At 30.6% G+C, this 18,540-nt stretch overlaps 1 protein-coding gene across 1 annotated transcript; it reads right to left on the bottom strand.

Moving 5' to 3' along the window:
* Positions 1–5,972: 5,972 nt before the first annotated feature.
* Positions 5,973–11,841, bottom strand: LOC132725244 (heat shock 70 kDa protein 12A-like). Its single transcript, XM_060710338.1, has 7 exons — positions 11,692–11,841; positions 11,282–11,461; positions 10,147–10,298; positions 8,202–8,282; positions 7,528–7,672; positions 7,135–7,269; positions 5,973–6,901 (listed from the first exon to the last, which is right to left on the bottom strand). Exons 2-7 carry the CDS (start codon positions 11,427–11,429, stop codon positions 5,973–5,975), a joined length of 1,590 nt encoding a protein of 529 aa, XP_060566321.1. The 5' UTR covers positions 11,430–11,461; positions 11,692–11,841.
* Between the last annotated feature and the right edge of the window lie 6,699 nt (positions 11,842–18,540).

Below are 18,540 nucleotides of genomic sequence, written 5' to 3'. Positions count from 1 at the left end.
CACAGTATTTGGTTGATTCACAGTATCATTGACAAATGGAATAATAATTTGGATTATAAATTATAGTATCGAATGAGATATATTGAAACATTGTTCCAGTCTTTCTTGAATTGGTCAATATATCCACATTTGATTAGCTTTGATTCATTTACATTTAGAACACATTAAATGATATCCATTGTTCACCAAAAGATAGCATAATTTTATGAGTCACAGGAATATGTATTTTGATATTTAAAAAGAAACATAATTATTTACGATTCTATTGTGGTTTTCCATTACTGTATGCAACAACATGTTTTTTTAAAATTTAATATGTTTATGTTTAATCTATATGTCTTTGTTTTGTGTATTCATCTATTTCTGTAAAGAAATTCTCGAAAGACATGTTCTACCTTTTCATTTATTTATGTATTTTATTTTGAACAGTAAATATTTCGTTCCCCTAATCCTTTGAATATGTCTTACTTAGAACCACTGTTTCTGAGTATTCTTTGTCAATTTGTTATTTATATATAAGTGTCGCCAAGTGTTAACAACTTTTACTGTCTAATTAATAGCCATAGAAAATAACGTCAAAGTTAACTGTTACGTAGCAAAATTGCGACGAGCGTATTTTACATAACAGAATAACAGATTGTAAGAGATATAGGAACTTTCAAGGTATTAGTAGTCAGGTTTTTATCATTTTATATTATATCAGTATCCTAATCGTCATCATTAGATAGGATCAAGTTTCCTTTTAAAAGGAAAGGCTTGCTCAGTTGTGCCATCATCCAATCCCTTTAAAAAACATTTTTTGTTTTAATTTATTATTACAATTTTTTTGAATTACTGTATTTGTATATCATAAAGGGTTTATTTAGTTTTTTTCCGAAAAAAAAAGGTTCACTTTTAACGGGATAGGTAGGGTAAGCCCAAGACTGGACGAGCACATGGCCCATTTGTTTGAGCAGCAGTGTTATGCATGCAAATTTGGACAAAAGAAGGGCCAGAAGTCCACTGATTATAACTGAACAGGAACATGCTGACGATAACAGTAACAACTTTTTTTTGTAAAAACGAATATTTTTTTGTCAAAAACGATTTGAAATCTATTCTCTATTGCATAGAACTAATAAAGAAAATAATCAATCGTAAAAATACTAACATTGGCTCTCCCACGTGGAGATCTATCTATCTATCATACTGAAGGGAAACAAGTGTGCACATTTCATTTCCACTTTTTTCGCAGAGAGAGTCATTCGTTTTGGCAGTTGCTAATTTCATTTATATAGCAGCTTTATAGACAAGTAAATGCACTAAAAGACTTCGTTACGTGGTACCAATTAATAAGCATGTATCAACTATGTTACACCTAAAATATCTATGATCACAGATATACCGACAACACAGGATGCGCTATCTGTAGATCAGCACGTGGTAAGGTTAATGATATGCATGGGCTATTTTTAGATTACCTCACCAAGACGTTTAAACTCTACGTTAGAATTGCGTTTAAATAAAAGACTCAGTAGATCTAAATATAACTCGATCATGCACTAATATTCTGTGTGATTCGGTCACGATCTTTTGGTAAGCAGGACCGCCCTTTGGAGACGGAATACTACTACAGTAACCATTCTCTATTGTATAAAAAACTAATAAAGACAAAAACCAATTATAAAAAAAACTAACTTTTGCGTCTTGAAAAAGAATTGAAACGGAACAATTTCGTTTATAATTTATTTCTTCCTTCTACTTACGCTTTAAACCGCTAAATCAAGTAAAAATAGAAATCCTATTTATATAAACAAACTGGGATTACCGATTATGATTATGATTCAATCAAGCAAAAATGACAATTATATGGCAAACTTTAAAATTATCACTATCAATTTACCAAAAAAGTGGTTAAAAATAGCATTTTTTGACAATATGATGACTTTCGTTTTTCCGTTTTTACACAATATAAACAAAAATGCATTTAAAGTGTGTGTACTTTATAAATTTAACATAGCTAGACAAGTTTAGCATAAAAAATCATTTTCTGGGCATTTATGCCGTAAGAGTAGATCTTCAAAAGTGGGTGGGGTAATATTACCGAAAAAATATATTAAATTACAATGTTCCCAAAACTTGCCTTTACTTTATAATTTCAGTTTAATGTATAGGAAATTGTGTTTTAATTGTATGTTCTTTATCATTTGAACATTTTTTATAAATTAAACATAAAAATTCATTACCTGACGCATTTATAACAGACGAGTACAGCTTCAAAAGTGGGTGGGGTAAAATAACCCCCAAGAAAGCGCGTTCAAAATTAATAAACTCCTTTAAATTGCCATTATTTTACAATTTTGATGCAATAATCATATATTAATTGAATTTTGTGGTAAGATATATAAATATGTATTACATTTAAGAGGAAAAGAAACATCATGTCACAGCAGCCTTTAAGATTATCACAATTAACCAAAAATTTAACAGGTAAAAAAACACAGTTTTTGCATTTTGTTGCCTTTTAGTATATCTTTTTGACACAAAGTAGAAGAATTGTCCTACAAATGTTTTAGTTGATTATAGCTGTATTAGTTTGGCATAAAAATCATTACAAAGAATGTATCACAGAGGGATAGAGTTAGAAGTTGGGTCCGACAAAACACTTTCAAAATTTAAGTGTTTATAGAACATGCTTTTTCTTTTTAATGTTTAATTGTCATCTTTTGCCATTTCTGACAATTATTATCAATAAATTATGTTAACGACGTACCTAGCATAGTCATATTTTGGTAAAACACTTTTATTGCAGATATTGTTGTGAAATCTACGTAATTCTTACTGAATATTTTTGAATAACAAAGTTTGAAAAGCTGTACTCCCTATTGTTAGTCAAGTTAATATGGTCCTTACTAAAAACGCCAGTTATAATGAGGTAATGTATTTATACTGTGCTTATCTATAGTGTATGGAGTAAAAACTTATCAAATCTTGTATGTGTGTACTCAAAAAGATGTTTATTTTATGTTTAAAAAAGAGGCTGTATAGCAAAAACAAGTATTTTCAAATTTCAGTATATAAATTCTTTAATCAATTAAGAAAAAAAACATCATTTAAATGTTTTTGTTGTTGTTCTTTTAAGTGACCATTTGACCTGGCAAGCGGGTTTACTGAAATTGACCTACACTTAAGCTCACATAAAATTTCAGCCTTTTATATCTCTTACTGTGTATTTAGTGCGAAGTGGAATTGCTTTTTCTTAAAAGTTACAAGATTGAAGCAGACAATTTTATAACTGCTTTAAAAATCCTAGATTTAAATGATGGTTAATATTTACCTTTGGATTTTGCTGAATTCTTTTTTTGTGTAAAACAGACCAGTGACATGTAAATATCATAATCTAATATCAATTCCCTTTTATTTATCATGATTTCTAAGAAAATATTTTGTTTCCAATAATAGATCTAATGCAAAACCTTTTGAAAGTAAGGTAAATTCAAAATTTGATATCTTTTTAGACACTTTTCTCAGGTTCAATGAACAAGGAAAGTATTTAAAGTATGTTATACATAACAAATGTTATAACAAGTTCTATTTAGTCAAAACACATGTTACAAGGTGAGTAGGTCATAAAAACGCCGTTTTTGAAACCCTTGAAAGGGAGATCCCTCCATCAGAGCAATGACATATACAGACTCGACTTCATTTGGGGCAATGGATCAGTTCTTACACCTTACAAAGCTTGCTATTACTGCCTTGAAAATCAGTTTGCTTGTCCTGTGTAAAACAATTATATGCTACGTTATGTTCCTTAATCATGTATTAAATTTCTGTAGAAAGTTTACCATCCTTATAAAGGTATAACATGTTTACTTAATCAGTTAAACAATTTGCTCTGAATATATAGTGTGATATTTAAAACTTGCATAGTCAAAATGACTAAACAGTATATAATGTAATTATGATTCAATACGAACAAAAACAGCAATGGCATATGCAGCATGTATTGACCTTTAATTGTAAAACAAAAAGAGTTGACAAAGTAAAAACATACAATACAAGGAATCTAGATATTCACTTTTCACTCTCGCATTAAAGCAGCACGCCTTCAGATTTATGCTTATTTTCAGAAAATTTTGAAAATGAAATTAAATGTATAATATGTTATAGCAAACAAAACGAAGCAATTTACACATTATCATTGGCACTTGCAACCAACGTTAATTACAAGAAATCGCCAAAATATGCAAAAAAAAATGCACTTACTGCGTTAGGAACGCAGTAGAAATATAGTTACACATAATAAAAAATTCACCATTAATCGCTCAAAACATGTACATTATTACTTGAATCTTAAATCTTTCTACTTTTTTTTAAAATCTTAGTACATTTTTAACAAATTTGATAAATTGAGATATTTTCGCTTATCTGGAGCCATGCTGCTTTAAATTATCTTTCAACTATGCCATACATATGTGTAGATTATTATAGCAAAATGAACAAATTAGAACAAAAATCTACAGATGACTATGTTAGTGAGGGTGGAAAACAAAAGTTGAGGACAAAAGAGGCATATGTCTTTTAAGAAAGAAAATTAAAATAAAAGTTTCAAAATTTCATGTTTCCAAATTCTACTTGCTTTCAATACATCACCGCATAACAACTCAGCGAACCCAAAGTACAGAAACTAATCAATAAACAAATAAACAAACAAACAAACAAATAATAATAATAACACTTATAATAATAAACGGACTAAAATTCTGATCAAAAGCTTTATTTTTTCACGTATCCACAAAAAGGATATGCTGACAAAAAAGCAAACCGTTTCATTCAACTTCGAAACTGCACATTGCGCTACATTTGTGAAATATTCATAATGATTCCAATTATCATACGGATTAATGTTATGTACAGGACTATATGAATCAAATACCACCAGGTGATCCTTCGACATTTCAAAGCAAATTCTCAAAATTCGGACGGAAATGTCAGGCTAATAAGCTAGGTAACCCAAAAATGTTTTTATAGAGAACAACTTCACGCTTTATTAAAACTGTTAGTAGCTTCAACCGAATATTACAATTATTGTCTTATGTAAACGATCTTAAATGTTTTATCTATAAGATATAGGTACAAAAACATCGACTTGTGTCAGACGATTGATACTGGCGCTCTGTAAATATGCAAGAATATGATAGAAACAATATCAATAATAATTTGACAGATTCTTTACTTCATTTGTCTACGTTATATGTTTGAAAGCAAATATTATTTAATATTATTGCATAGATATGTCCGGAAAAACTAACACTTATATATTGTATTATAAAATATCCCATATATAGAACATTAACAAATCTTTAAAATTCTCCTCCAGATAAAACAAAATAAAACGATGCAACAGTTTAAAATTACAGCAAGATGAACATTACACACAATTAAATAAGATGATTTTCTTCGAATAAGACATGTATTAATCATCTATTTTCATATAAATGAACGAGTGTTTTGATGACATTTTATTTTAAAAACGCTCAAACTACAATGTGTTGGATAGTAGTTTTAAAGGGACGCTACTGATGTTTTTAACAGGACCAGAGATAATTTTTATTTCAGATTTTTGCTCAATTTGATGTAGGTCTAGACTAATAACTTGTGTACAAAATTTTAGATCATTCACTTACCCCGTTTCTTAGAATATTTACTCATATTGTGAAACATGACCCCAAAACTAAAAAGCGTTGCAACGTTTTAATCAAAATTGGCAAAAAATAACACAAAAATCCGATTTTCACAATGTTTCAGAGTACAGTTCTTACTTGTCTTTTGCATATCTTTCTGTTTTAAGTGCCCCCAACTGATTTATGTAACAAATTCAAATTTCATGTTTTTAGGCTTTTGGACCTCAGTGGAGTTCCTTTAAATCAAAAGACGAATTAAAATATTAAGATTTCGTCATCAACATTGAAATGCAACATGAATTAGATATATCAACCTAAGAATGACAGCGATATTTTTCTTTCCGTCCCTGCTGATTTATCATTAACTTTCACCTCTAACTCTGTACCACCGAATCGAAAACTTGCAAACGCTTCACGATCGACACCACCTGTTGTATCTGGCATAAGAAGCCTGACCTCACCCAATTTTACACAGCCTGAATCAGTTACTAATTCAGGCGAGCGATCTTTCGTACAATAAATGCTAAACAACAAAGACGTCTGTGTTTTATGAATCGGTGTATATAACTTTTCTTCTTGCCATTCACCTACTTTGACAATATCTCCAGCACTGACATGGGCGTCAAATATATTCATGCAACGTTCTTCTTCTTCTGCAATAAAAGTTGTAGTTTTACGATGGGTGCATGTACTTTTCTTTTTATGCGTGATAGCAGTTCCGTACGTGAACCTACATATTCTTTCCGCAATTAAAGAAGGGTTGTGACCAAAAATTACCGCTCCCTTTAGAACAGCAAGTCCTGCATCAGCTGGTATTATCACATTCTTCTCTCGGAAACAAGCTCTTATTCTTTCTTGAAGAATGGAAGACTCGGAGTAACCGCCTACCATAAGTATTGCTTGGCATTCTTTCAACTGCGGTAAACGAAAGAGATCCTCCAAATGGTTTACGATGTTTTCCAATGATTCTGTAAAGAATCCTTTCATGATATCAGCATCTAGTCTTATTTTATCACCAGCTAGATCTAGTTGGTCTTTATATTTTGTCTTTTGAATCTTTTCACGGACTGTTATGCCAGTGTGCTCTTTAGTCTGGTCAATCAAAGCTACAGGTATCTTTAAAGATACCTGTCTCTCACTTGTTGCTTTTATCTCTCTCTTCTTAACTTCAAAACATCTCATAAGATCAAGGTAATCTTCCATTGCTTTATTTTTGAAGGAATCCATGACGCCCTCGCCTAGAGAGGATATTAAAAAAGAAAATGAATTTAAATCTGATACAGTGTTGATGGGTTCGTATCGAGTGAGTATTTTGTGTAATATAACATTTTGAGTGTTTATATAAATGTATATACGAGTAAATGCCAAATTTATTCTCGTGAGAATATATCTATTTGATTCAACGGTTATATGAACCTAAAACTGTATACTTTTATTACTGTAATAACTGTTTAACGAATATCATTCTTACCTGTTATTTCAGATAGGAAATTTTCAAATGCTTGGTCAACTTTTGTCCCTCCCCAGTCACCGCCAGTTGCTTGTTTAATTTCTTTGAGGATTCCGTCTGGCATAATCTGATGTGCCGTGACATCAACTGTTCCACCTAAGAGCACAAGGATCATGTGTTTTATTCACTATTAGTTTTACTATTAAATGGTTGTCCATCTATTTGAACTATAATGTGAGGGCTCATTATAATTATTGACTTTTAAAACAATATTTTGATTAATGAGGAAATACCAACTTCTAGAAATGCAAAAAAAAACCTACTGTTTAAGTGAATTATTTACATGCGTGCGTGCACATGCATGAATATGATTTTATTTGACGATTAGATATTTGAAAACAATAAAAAATATACCTCCGACGTCCAGAATGAGGTATTTGCTGCCAGCTGGAAGTTTTCCAAGTGAATTGTGAGATTTAGTGGCCGGGATATGTTGACAATATAAAGATGCAGACTCCGGTTCTAAGGCAATTGTTACATTTTCCGTTTTCAATCCCGCCTATGAGTTAAAAATGATATTTTGTTTTGACAATTTTAGTATTTGTATAGTTCAAATTGAAAGAATTATGTTTCGAAACAAAATGTAGCAGATTTGAAAATAAAATAACAAGCAATGAAAGTCATGTATTTTTTCATGCAAATTTACAACGCTTATTATAATAATATATTAGATTCTTACCAACCTAAATATATAGATATGACATTCAACTTAATTATAGTTATGAAAATGCATTAATTTCTTTAGGACACTGTGGCACCTAATTTCTTTAAATAAGTGCTGAATGCTTTTAATGACTTGCAATTGTTTTCAATGCTTTCGGGAGATCTCCCTTTTTCAAATATTTCATGAATATACATATTAAATAAAAACTAACATTTTTCAGCCGCTTCTCTCATGAATTGCTTTGCAACATCATTCCAAATTGCAGGGGGACTGTCAGCACCCAGTGAATATCTTTTTCTTCCAATGTTTGCATCCTAGCAGCTGTTTTTTAGACATATCCATGAGGTCAATCCTTGAGATGAACGTATAGACAAACTGAATCCACCGTTTTTGCTTGTAGGGGTTTCCCAGTGGCATCTTCTATAGTAAAATTTCGGCTAAGACCCTATTAGAAATTTATGAAATTAGATAGGTTATGTTATAGTGTTATGTCATGTATATATATATAATGTAATAATGTTAAAAATATAATGTTTATGACTTTCGTTTTGAAAGTATATTGTTATTATATGATAGAAATGTGCAGTGGTAAGAAAATAAAAGATGACATTCACACTTTATTCAAGCAGGCAAAATGTTTGCGGTCATGTCGCATGGGTTTAACTTTTGCCCAGATGAGTGGATTTTTTTTACATTTTTGCAAACATTTATAAAATATGTGTGATCTTGATTTATTAACTTCAGAAGATGCAGATTTTAACGCCTAGTATATAAAAATACAACACGATAAGAATTTGTCACAGGACACATCATGATGTTACAACATCTTCAGTTAAAACATTTAATAAATTGGGCGAATTTGAAAGAAGGTGTCACTGACTAACTTTATTTGGCTTGCACATATATGCAAATTCTAAAATCAACTAGATATCCACTTATCTAGACAATTATCATATATGAGCGGTCTGTTTTCTGTCGACGTAGTAACCCGTTTATACTTTACGTGAAACCATTATCAGTATATAAATAACACCAGAGGCGTAGCCGAGGGTTACAGTTTTTTCACGAGAGATGATATTTTTACTGTTACACACAAACCCATGTGTTATTTATTTTATTACCCCGAACAAATACTGTGATGATCTAAATTTGTCAACTAAATCTAACTGTAACAAAAATAAACCAAGTGTAGCAATAACTAAACTGTCCTTACCTTTTAAGTTTTAAGTGTACTTTAGGCCTACTTAAGTTTTCTTTTTCTTTTATTCTTTAAGCAAGTGATGATATCTAAAAATCATAAACATACAATAAGCTAGGTTTTATTTCGAAAACAAAACACTAACCCATTTACATGGTTATGATCTGTGAAATCTGATCCTTCTGTTTCCAGTATATTCTTAGTTTATATTCTTGGTTTTTGACAAAATGACGATGATATCATATGCCTGTCCACCATATCTGTAACGTTTCACTGATTAAAATTGTTAAATAATCCTTTGTTGCATGCTTAAATCGTCTGCATGCTCCAGTTTGACACATAATTATTTACATTGCAATTACTTCAGTTGAAAACGGATGTTCACTTTTTGACTATTCAACAAAAAGATATTTTATACAAGAAAAGCACACTAGGGTGCAAACAACTAAATTTTATGAGTGTCATATTTACTCCAGAGAAGAAATTGATGTCCTATCGGGGTTTAATGTCGAAAATAAGAATGAATCGAGAAAAAATGGCGGCCATTTTATTTCATTTTATTTAGAAAATAGACCACGTGACCAGATTTTATACTGTTAAAAAATACTGTTACCTATATAACAGTACAAAATTCTTAGTCACGTGGTACACTTACATTAACAGTAAAAATAACTCCCAGAGGTCTATGGGAAATTAGCTTTACGAAAAAAGTGAGGGGTAATAATAAAAGATCTCTTCTGTTATGGTAAGTAAACGTGACATGAGTAGGGTGGTGACAAAATTTTCTTAGTAATCCTATCAAAATCAAGTGTATTTGTTACAAATTAATACATTATTCATGCTTTCAAGATTTATAAAAAAATATTGGTCTTTTATGTCGAGGCAGTTTCTCTCCTAATTCATCTCAACATTCGTTTTACCAAAAACTACGAAAATTCTATCATCACAGTTTCCATCTTTTTACTGGAATACAAATAAGATTAAATTTCACGAAACTGAAACCCTAAAGATAGGAAGACGTTTTGTGTAAATAAATGTATTTTCGTTATCACAAATAAAAAGTATGTAACATATCGTAAATACTCTGCTCATAAGAAATCGCAGAACTTACGATTTTGTTAAAGAGCTGCATCTTAAATCTCTTGAAGAAGTACCAGTCTTTGTGTTCTCTGTCCTCGGCAAGTTCAGCATACCTTGTTTCAGCATCAAAACCAAAGCTGTCTATAGTTTCCCCATCTGGTTTAATTAGTATTGTCGTTGGCCCTAGGAAAACAAAATCGCAATATCATTCAAATGTATTATTTGGAAGTGACTGCTCACGTTTAAGTTTAAGCGATTCAAAAATGATAAGGGTCGGAGTCAAATGTTTTCGGTTATGTCTTGTAATAAATGGTTCTGTATTGTTTTGTAACGGTTTTCAATCGAAATACAATAGATATAATGTTTGTTATAAATTTAATTTGCTTTCAAGAGATATGTCCAGGCGGTTCCTCTACCAAACATTTGTGGGCATTATCGTAACTAAAATTCACCTTTTGCGTGTTTTGTTGTTCACCTTAAAGTAAAAAGATATTTATACAAATCAGATGTTTCATTTTTTACCAGAAACCATTTGGCAAACTGGTATGAATTCAAAATCGTAAATCTCCGATTGGTAAATTATTTCATTCTAATATTAACTATTTCACATTATTCTGAATGATAATCTGAGAATTTAGTAAACTGTGTATATAGCAAATATTGATTTCGTAAACTCGTTCACTGTATGAAAAATAATCGCTACTTTACATGTAACTGAAATACTATCTTTCTATTTCTTATCTCAAAGGACAAATATCGATTATACGTAAACTCAATTGTTTTTTTTTTTGTGTGTGTGTGTACCTGCGTGTGTTCTTGAAGTTTAAAGGGTAACCTCTTAGGGTAACCATTTATACAGGGGTTAACCTCCACTTGAGGTCGTATGTGATCAAATGTATATTGTTGCTCGTTCTGCCAACATGCCCTTTGGTTAGAACAATGATTTTTTGAAGTTATAAAGCTATGAGACTATATTACGAAAACGGATTGTTGTTCTACGTGTCGCGCTTGTGCGTGGAAGAGAACGACACTAGCTTTATATTGTCACATGATCATAAGAGTATGTTTATCTAAAATAAATAAATATACAATGTAAAAGAAAAACCCAAAAGTGAGAATGAATGACTAAAAATGATATCATATTTTATAAAATACTTAAATTTTACCTTTCAAAGAAACTGCTGATTGAAGTCCAGTCCATTGTTTTGCAGTAATCTTGGTTGGTTCCAGGTCAAACTCATGTTTAAATGAGAAACCCCAACTGGAGAAAGTTGTACCAAAATCAATAGCGGCTACCAAAATATGACAACTCATCACTTCTACGAATATTTTTCTTTTACATGAAACTGTGAAACAGACATTTGAGTATTAAAACGAAGTTTTGTAAATGATAGTATATAAATAATAATAATAATAATATACATGTATGTTATAAAAATTAATTATATTTAAGCATGCAATTATTTCTTTTCCCTTATCTTATATATTGAAACCATGTTTACTCTTAAGATATATATGGAAAAATATCTCATTATATTTAAAAATCTGTTTTTATAAATAACTTATAAGTACTCACTTTTTATGTTTTCCTTTAACCATTCGTAAACATCACCAGCGTAACTTCTCTATTAAATTTTACTTCCTCTTTCGCATTTGGTTATTTTCCGAAAATATAAATGAAGTTTTTTTGAACAACTTAAATCAATATGAATATAAAAGACATTTGTAAACAGATATGGGTTGTCAATAATTACCATATTTATTGTCGTTCAGGTATTAAATATTTAACTTAAGGAACATAACTTAAACAAATTAGTATTGACATAAAATCAAAATCCATTTTATTGTTATTTTCTTAAATAAATACTTGAAACTTAGTCAGTGAAAAACACACTGTTCGGTTTTAATCGGTGTTTAAAAAGCAAACGATTTAAAAAGCAAAACAATCATTGAATAAAGTATACGATTAATCAAAACATTACATGAATTCAATATGTGTAGTACAAAGAATACAACTTGGACATTTTATTACAATTTATTGAATAGAACAGAACAGAAAGTTTATTTTTACGTATACAAAGTACATTGTCAATTACATAATACATTCATTCATACATACATATATACAATCACAAAATCAATGGATAGTCTGCAAATTTCATGAAGGTGAACAGTTTAATCTATTTTGTTTCCTTCAGTATAGGATTTGACATAATCAGTTTAACATATATTACATAGTTTAATATTGAGTTACGAACATGTTGACAAAGATAGCGTGAATTTCACATACATTATTGTGTCACTTGCAATAAAGTTATCTATACATACGTAATAAACACCGATATCTAACTATATATACTATATTAGATTTCGCAAGGGAGCTAATTAATGTAGTCTTGTCCATATTGTATATTACGAGTTATATAACGTATTACATCTTTGCAGTAGTATAGCGTAATATTTCGATTTAAAACATTTTTATCCAGATACAAGTGAATTACCAACTATAGTATCACACTATACTATATTGAAAGGGAATAGTACTCCAAAACTACAGTTAACCTTAAACGAAACGAAAGGGAAGGTTAACAATTGGCTATTCCAAAAAATATTTCGATTGCAAAGTTGTAATTTAAGAAAAAGCCTTACGACTAACTTGGGTCATAAGACAAAATAATATACTTAATACAATTCTTAACTGTGCACAGGAGTAGTATTTCCATTTTTGCAAACATATCTAATAATTATAGTAGTATCGTACCGATTGTGTAACTAGCAATAAAGTTGTCTATACATACGTTAATAGACACCGAAAGCTAACTTTATATAATATGCTAGATTTCGCACGGGAGTTAATTAATGTGGTCTTGTCCATATTGTATATTTCGAGTTATAAAACGCTCATTGCACTATATTCAACAATGTTTTGGCTAATTATAAGATATTTTCAAAACTAAATGTAACTAATAATCTATTTAATTAGAACTGTACTGTTGACCAGAAACATCCATATAAAGTTTGCTATCTTTTCAACAATGTTTGGCTTAATTATAATATATTTTCATAACTAAATATAACTAATCATCTATTAAATTAGAACTGTACGGTTGACCAGAAACATCCATATAAACACTATTCGGCTTATAATAAATAACATCTTATTTACAACATCAAACTATAAACATACATATATACAAACTAGCACAGTCTGGTTGACCAAAGCAACCATATAAACACTAACAGGCATATAATAAATAGCACGTTCAATATTTCAAGACAATTTTACACTTATCCGTAATATTAATAATCGAATTTCTTATAGACATTGCGTTTTTACAGTATAACCCTAATTTATAAAGAGCAGTCTTATTTTCTGTTTGTAACAATTCTAAAAACTTATATACACTTTGTAACAATTCTAAAAACTTATATACACTTGGTTTGATATAATAATATTTTACTATACATTTTTTACGTAAATCTGAATAGATGGGCATATAATAACAAAGTGGTATTCATCTTCTAAATCTAGTGAATGACAACATTGACAATATCTTTCGTTTCTAGGTATTCTATTTCTGGCATACCTTCCAGTTTGAATTCTTAGAGCATGCGCTGAAATTCTTAATCTAGTGATGTAACATCTTGGGAATGAAAGTTCAATGCCCATCACCGGCGGCCTATATTACACAAAATAAACTATTAATTGTATCGTATTATATATATCAAACATTCCCAAAGATTACATACTTCTTTATTCTTAAAGTTATTTTATTGGCCAATTTCAATTTAATTAATTACGCAGGGTTTTTTTTTTACAAAAAAAAAACACGAAATAAACTATTAATTGTATCGTATTATATATATCAAACATTCCCAAAGATTACATACTTCTTTATTCTTAAAGTTATTTTATTGGCCAATTTCAATTTAATTAATTACGCAGGGTTTTTTTTTACAAAAAAAACCCCTAATGATATTACGGAAAGTTTCTTTAAATAAGGAAAGCAAGCTATTTTACTTGATTTTTTTTATTTTTCTACTTCTTTTGAAATTAAAAAAATAAAAAAAAAAAATTAAAATAATGATAATGGTTTCATAAAGTAAAATCTATCTTTTTTTGCAATTGTTTATATTATTTTCTTCCACGTAATTTAAGTTCAAATATCAAACTAAATGGATTAACACAAATTCTGCTGTGCTGAGAATAGTAACACATTAAACGGCATCCTTGCCTTAACACACTTCTCAGGAATGAAGAGTTTTTTTAGAATTAATTACTTTAATGGTAAAAAAATATGACAAAGCGGATCTGGCTAGTGGAAGGGAGAAGTGTTTTACAGGTGCCACCCTGTATATATTAATACCGATATGTAAATAATAAAGTATGACACCCCATAAAAGCTTTAAAAAGCAAAACACAATTGCAAATCGATAAACAACAAAAAACATCAAACAAAAGAACAAATAAAATGTGCAGAATGAAAACACTATGAAAGATTAAATATAAAGACAGCGTCAGTAACATTGACAAATAGAACGCAATCAGGCACACTCTTATGTGAAATTAGTGGGTATTAACCTTGTTTTATTTAAACTGTGTCCTCATCAAAAGTTTGAAATTTATAATTAAGTATTCTAGGCTTACAGTTTAGATAACAAACAGTATTTATCGTTGTCATTAATCTTTTGCTCTGTAAAGATTGTCTTTGACTGGGATTTTCATACTGACCATTTCAACTAAAACTGTTATTAAATGATGTCCATGCATGGATGTGTATATTCTTAACTGTTTAGTTAGATAATATTTTTTGTTAGACAATGTCTTGCCCCTTGTGGCGAAGGGGTTGCCTTTACAGTTGGAGATTTGAGGCATCCTTATTGCAGCCACCGATAAGCCATGCACATTCGTATAAAGGCGACTGTATGGGCTCAAAAAAGGTATATCCATCTCTTGGCTCCAGTAGGTGAGGTGGTTTTGACCAATGGTGTTGTAATACGTTTGTAACACCCGAGGTTAGCCAAATTCATCTTTCCTGCTTCTGTGCCATTTGACCTAAACTATGTAGGTGCGCTGTTAAACCGAACCAAACAAAAAATAAATATATACATCTAAATTGGTGATTTGATTCTGCTATGGCTTGATGACTGACAATGAAAGTTGCTTTGTTTTTTTTTAATCTAGCTTAATAGAATTTAAGACTTCTCTTTGGTCGTGTCATATACCTAAAAAGGTTTTCACTACAGTCTCAGTAGCAACCTTTCAATTTTTTGTCAACACCTTTCCATAGAAAAAGCACTTGGTAATATCATTTGTTCTCGTCTAATGACAGTATATTATAATCTATTATTCTTATATATAAATGACTATTTTGAGCATGAACATAATATTTATTTATCAAAAGCAATAAAGAATGATCCCGAAAGTCACCATGACATCGTATTCATGATCAGCCAGCTTATGATGAAATAAAATATTCTAGAGCGGTAAAAAAGTACATGTATTTTTTTTTTTAATATTTTCAAAGTATTTATCATCAAGTATATTTTTAAAGGAATTTTACATCATAATTCAAGTGCTAATTAGTCATAAAATGTCGTTCTCTTTAAACAGACAGTTTGTTTGATTCTCAAAATCAAAAATCATTAAAAAATAATGCAAATAAAGTGCATAATAGTATAACTGTATTGCAACATTTTCTTTGAAAAGAAAATCATATTGTTTATTTTTCTAGAATAATCCAAAGGCTGGCCGTTTTGTCCGGGGCTCTATGGTTGTTTGCATATGTTATTGCACAAATATGTGATCAATAGCATTAAAAACTATGTATTCTATAATGTTTGAACATCAAAGTATTATATGAGTAGTAATTTGGTATATTTGAATGCATTAACAAGATACATAACAATAAAGGAAGACAAGTGTGTTTATTCATTTTCTTTATTTGTCTAGATTTATCTCCCTTAACAAATATGGAGTATATCTTGATGTACAAAGAGTACATCTTGATAAATTGTAAAACGTTCAACTATCACCAATATTGTTCATATATGATATATGTGAATTTATCACATTTAAGTAAAATTTAGCGGTGCTCATTTACAAAAACTTCCTTTTCCCTAATGTGTAACGAGTTATTACCCTTTAAGATTTTTTCCTACCTATTTAAGGAGAAACCACTTGTCCATCACCGATTTGTGTTCGAATCTCGCAAGGGACTTTGGAATATTTTATGTCAGGAGGCAACCAGCTTGCTTACAGAGCGTCGGTGGTTCTTCTCATGTGTCATGTGTCCGTTCGTGCTTGAAATAATGCACTGAGGTGCAACCGACGTATGCAGTAAAGTCGCCATTAGATATACACAGTGGTGCGACGTAAACCCAACCAAAACAAAATGTGCGGTGCATAAATCAAAGACTTTATGACATACCAACAAAAATAAATGTGCAAGGTAGATGGATACATCAAAGTACGAATAACCTTCTGCGAATTTTGATATTACAGATACAAAATGTATAAACGCCAGTTATGCTTCATCCTTTAATGTCAACACCTCTAAATAAAACACATCTCTATCCTCACGAAAGCGGTGTGTTGGGAAATTATGCTGCGATAGTGGTAGTTCTAGAATTACTAAGTTACTAGGATTACATTTTCATATATGATTTCAGAGTAGTTCCCGACGCCTTTGACAATTATAGGCACATTATAATTCAGAAACAAAACCTTTTTTTCATTAGAAAGGGCAAACTAGAATTATGTAACATTAAAAAATGGTTTTAGAGAATATTAAATGCTTACTACCTAAAGAAGTAATGCTAAATATAATTATTTGTTATAATAGTAGCAAAATGTAAACAAAGTAGTATTTTGACTTCCATATAAAATACTAAATCAGTGCAAGTGTACTAATTGTACAAAAACAACATAAGCAAATATGGTTCAAGAAATTGGCTAGTTAGTAACTTGTTGGAAAATCAAATGGGACACCAAAATAGCAGTTTATTAAAATAATGTTTAAAATACTATGGCATTATGGGCCTTTAACTATCGCTCAAAATTATTTTTGTTATTTATGTATAGTACTTGAAATATATTCACTTTTCTGTCATATTCTTATTTTATTTTGTTAGAAACATTTTTGATATATGTGACTTGTTTTACTTTCCTTTGGCAAACACACGTTTCATAATCCTTGGTTTTCCCTTTAACTAAAGCATAGCATCGTTTCGTCCATTGTTTTATCAATTCTGGCATACATATAACAGTATTATGTCCCTTTGAGGCCATTTAAATCGCGAAAAAAATATGCGGGTCTTTTTCACAAAAATGATCTTATTGGGTATTTCAGGTATTTTCATCATTTTCTGTTAAAAAATTCCGGAAACAAAGTGATCCCTGGGAAGCATTAATCACAACAAAATAACATAAGAATTGCAGGCTCGGTTTGATTGAGTCTGTACATGAGGGATAATGAATAAGTGCAACATCCCTCACGCCCCCTAGCACCGGCTTGAGCGGTACTCAATTCTCAACACTTTATAGTGTTGGCATCAATGATCCCGAAGGACCAGTAAATATAACAACACTGAGGTGAAGTACGGGGCAACTTTTTACGGCTGCCACACGACACTTGACACCTGCTGTTGTGAAGTACAAAATTCCGGAAACAAAGTGATCCCTCGGAAGCATTAATCACAACAAAATAACATAAGAATTGCAGACTCGGTTAACCCATTACCCGAGATATACATGGGCTTAAGCAGAATTCAACGTTTAACACGAACTGGTTCGATTTGGAATTTTGAAACATCCGAAGTTGTGTTCATATGACGGTTATCATGGAACCTTCAATGTGACACGTAAGTGCCATTCCATGAAAAGCGGCATATGGTCCCCAAGTAAAAAAATGCGTGTGCCCTAAACGAGAAAACAATGGGCGGAACTAAATAAAATGGAATTTTGAAAGGAGATCTGGGGTTATGAAGCCTGCATATCACAGATAAGACGTCAAAAGGGTGATTATACAGTATTCAAGTAGGAATAGTGGAACCACCCAAGTTGAAAAAGGTCAAAATAGAAGAAACTTAAAATACCACATAACATGTATACACAACAATTATGTCGTGCTGAACGATCTCCAAGGATCGAAAATATAACATCTTTGATTAAATGTACGGGGAGACTTTTACGACCGCCACACGGCACAAATAACACTGATGTGACCATAAAATAGAGAAAAACAGAATCCCTAAAGAAAGCCCAACACGGCAAAATTAAAAATGTTAAAGACTTCTATCGTTGATAACGTTAAGCATTGATGTATCCAGTTATATCCCATTATATAGTTCAACCTTAGTTTAAACATAGAATAACCGATTGACGATGCATATTTTTGTACATATGAAAAAGAATATCTCAAAT

The sequence above is a fragment of the Ruditapes philippinarum genome, unplaced genomic scaffold (genome assembly GCF_026571515.1).
Source record: "Ruditapes philippinarum isolate M1 unplaced genomic scaffold, ASM2657151v2 ctg394_1_1_1_1, whole genome shotgun sequence".
NCBI lineage: Eukaryota > Metazoa > Mollusca > Bivalvia > Venerida > Veneridae > Ruditapes > Ruditapes philippinarum.
Note: the sequence above shows the minus strand (reverse complement) of the source record. Positions and strands in the feature narration are given on the sequence as shown.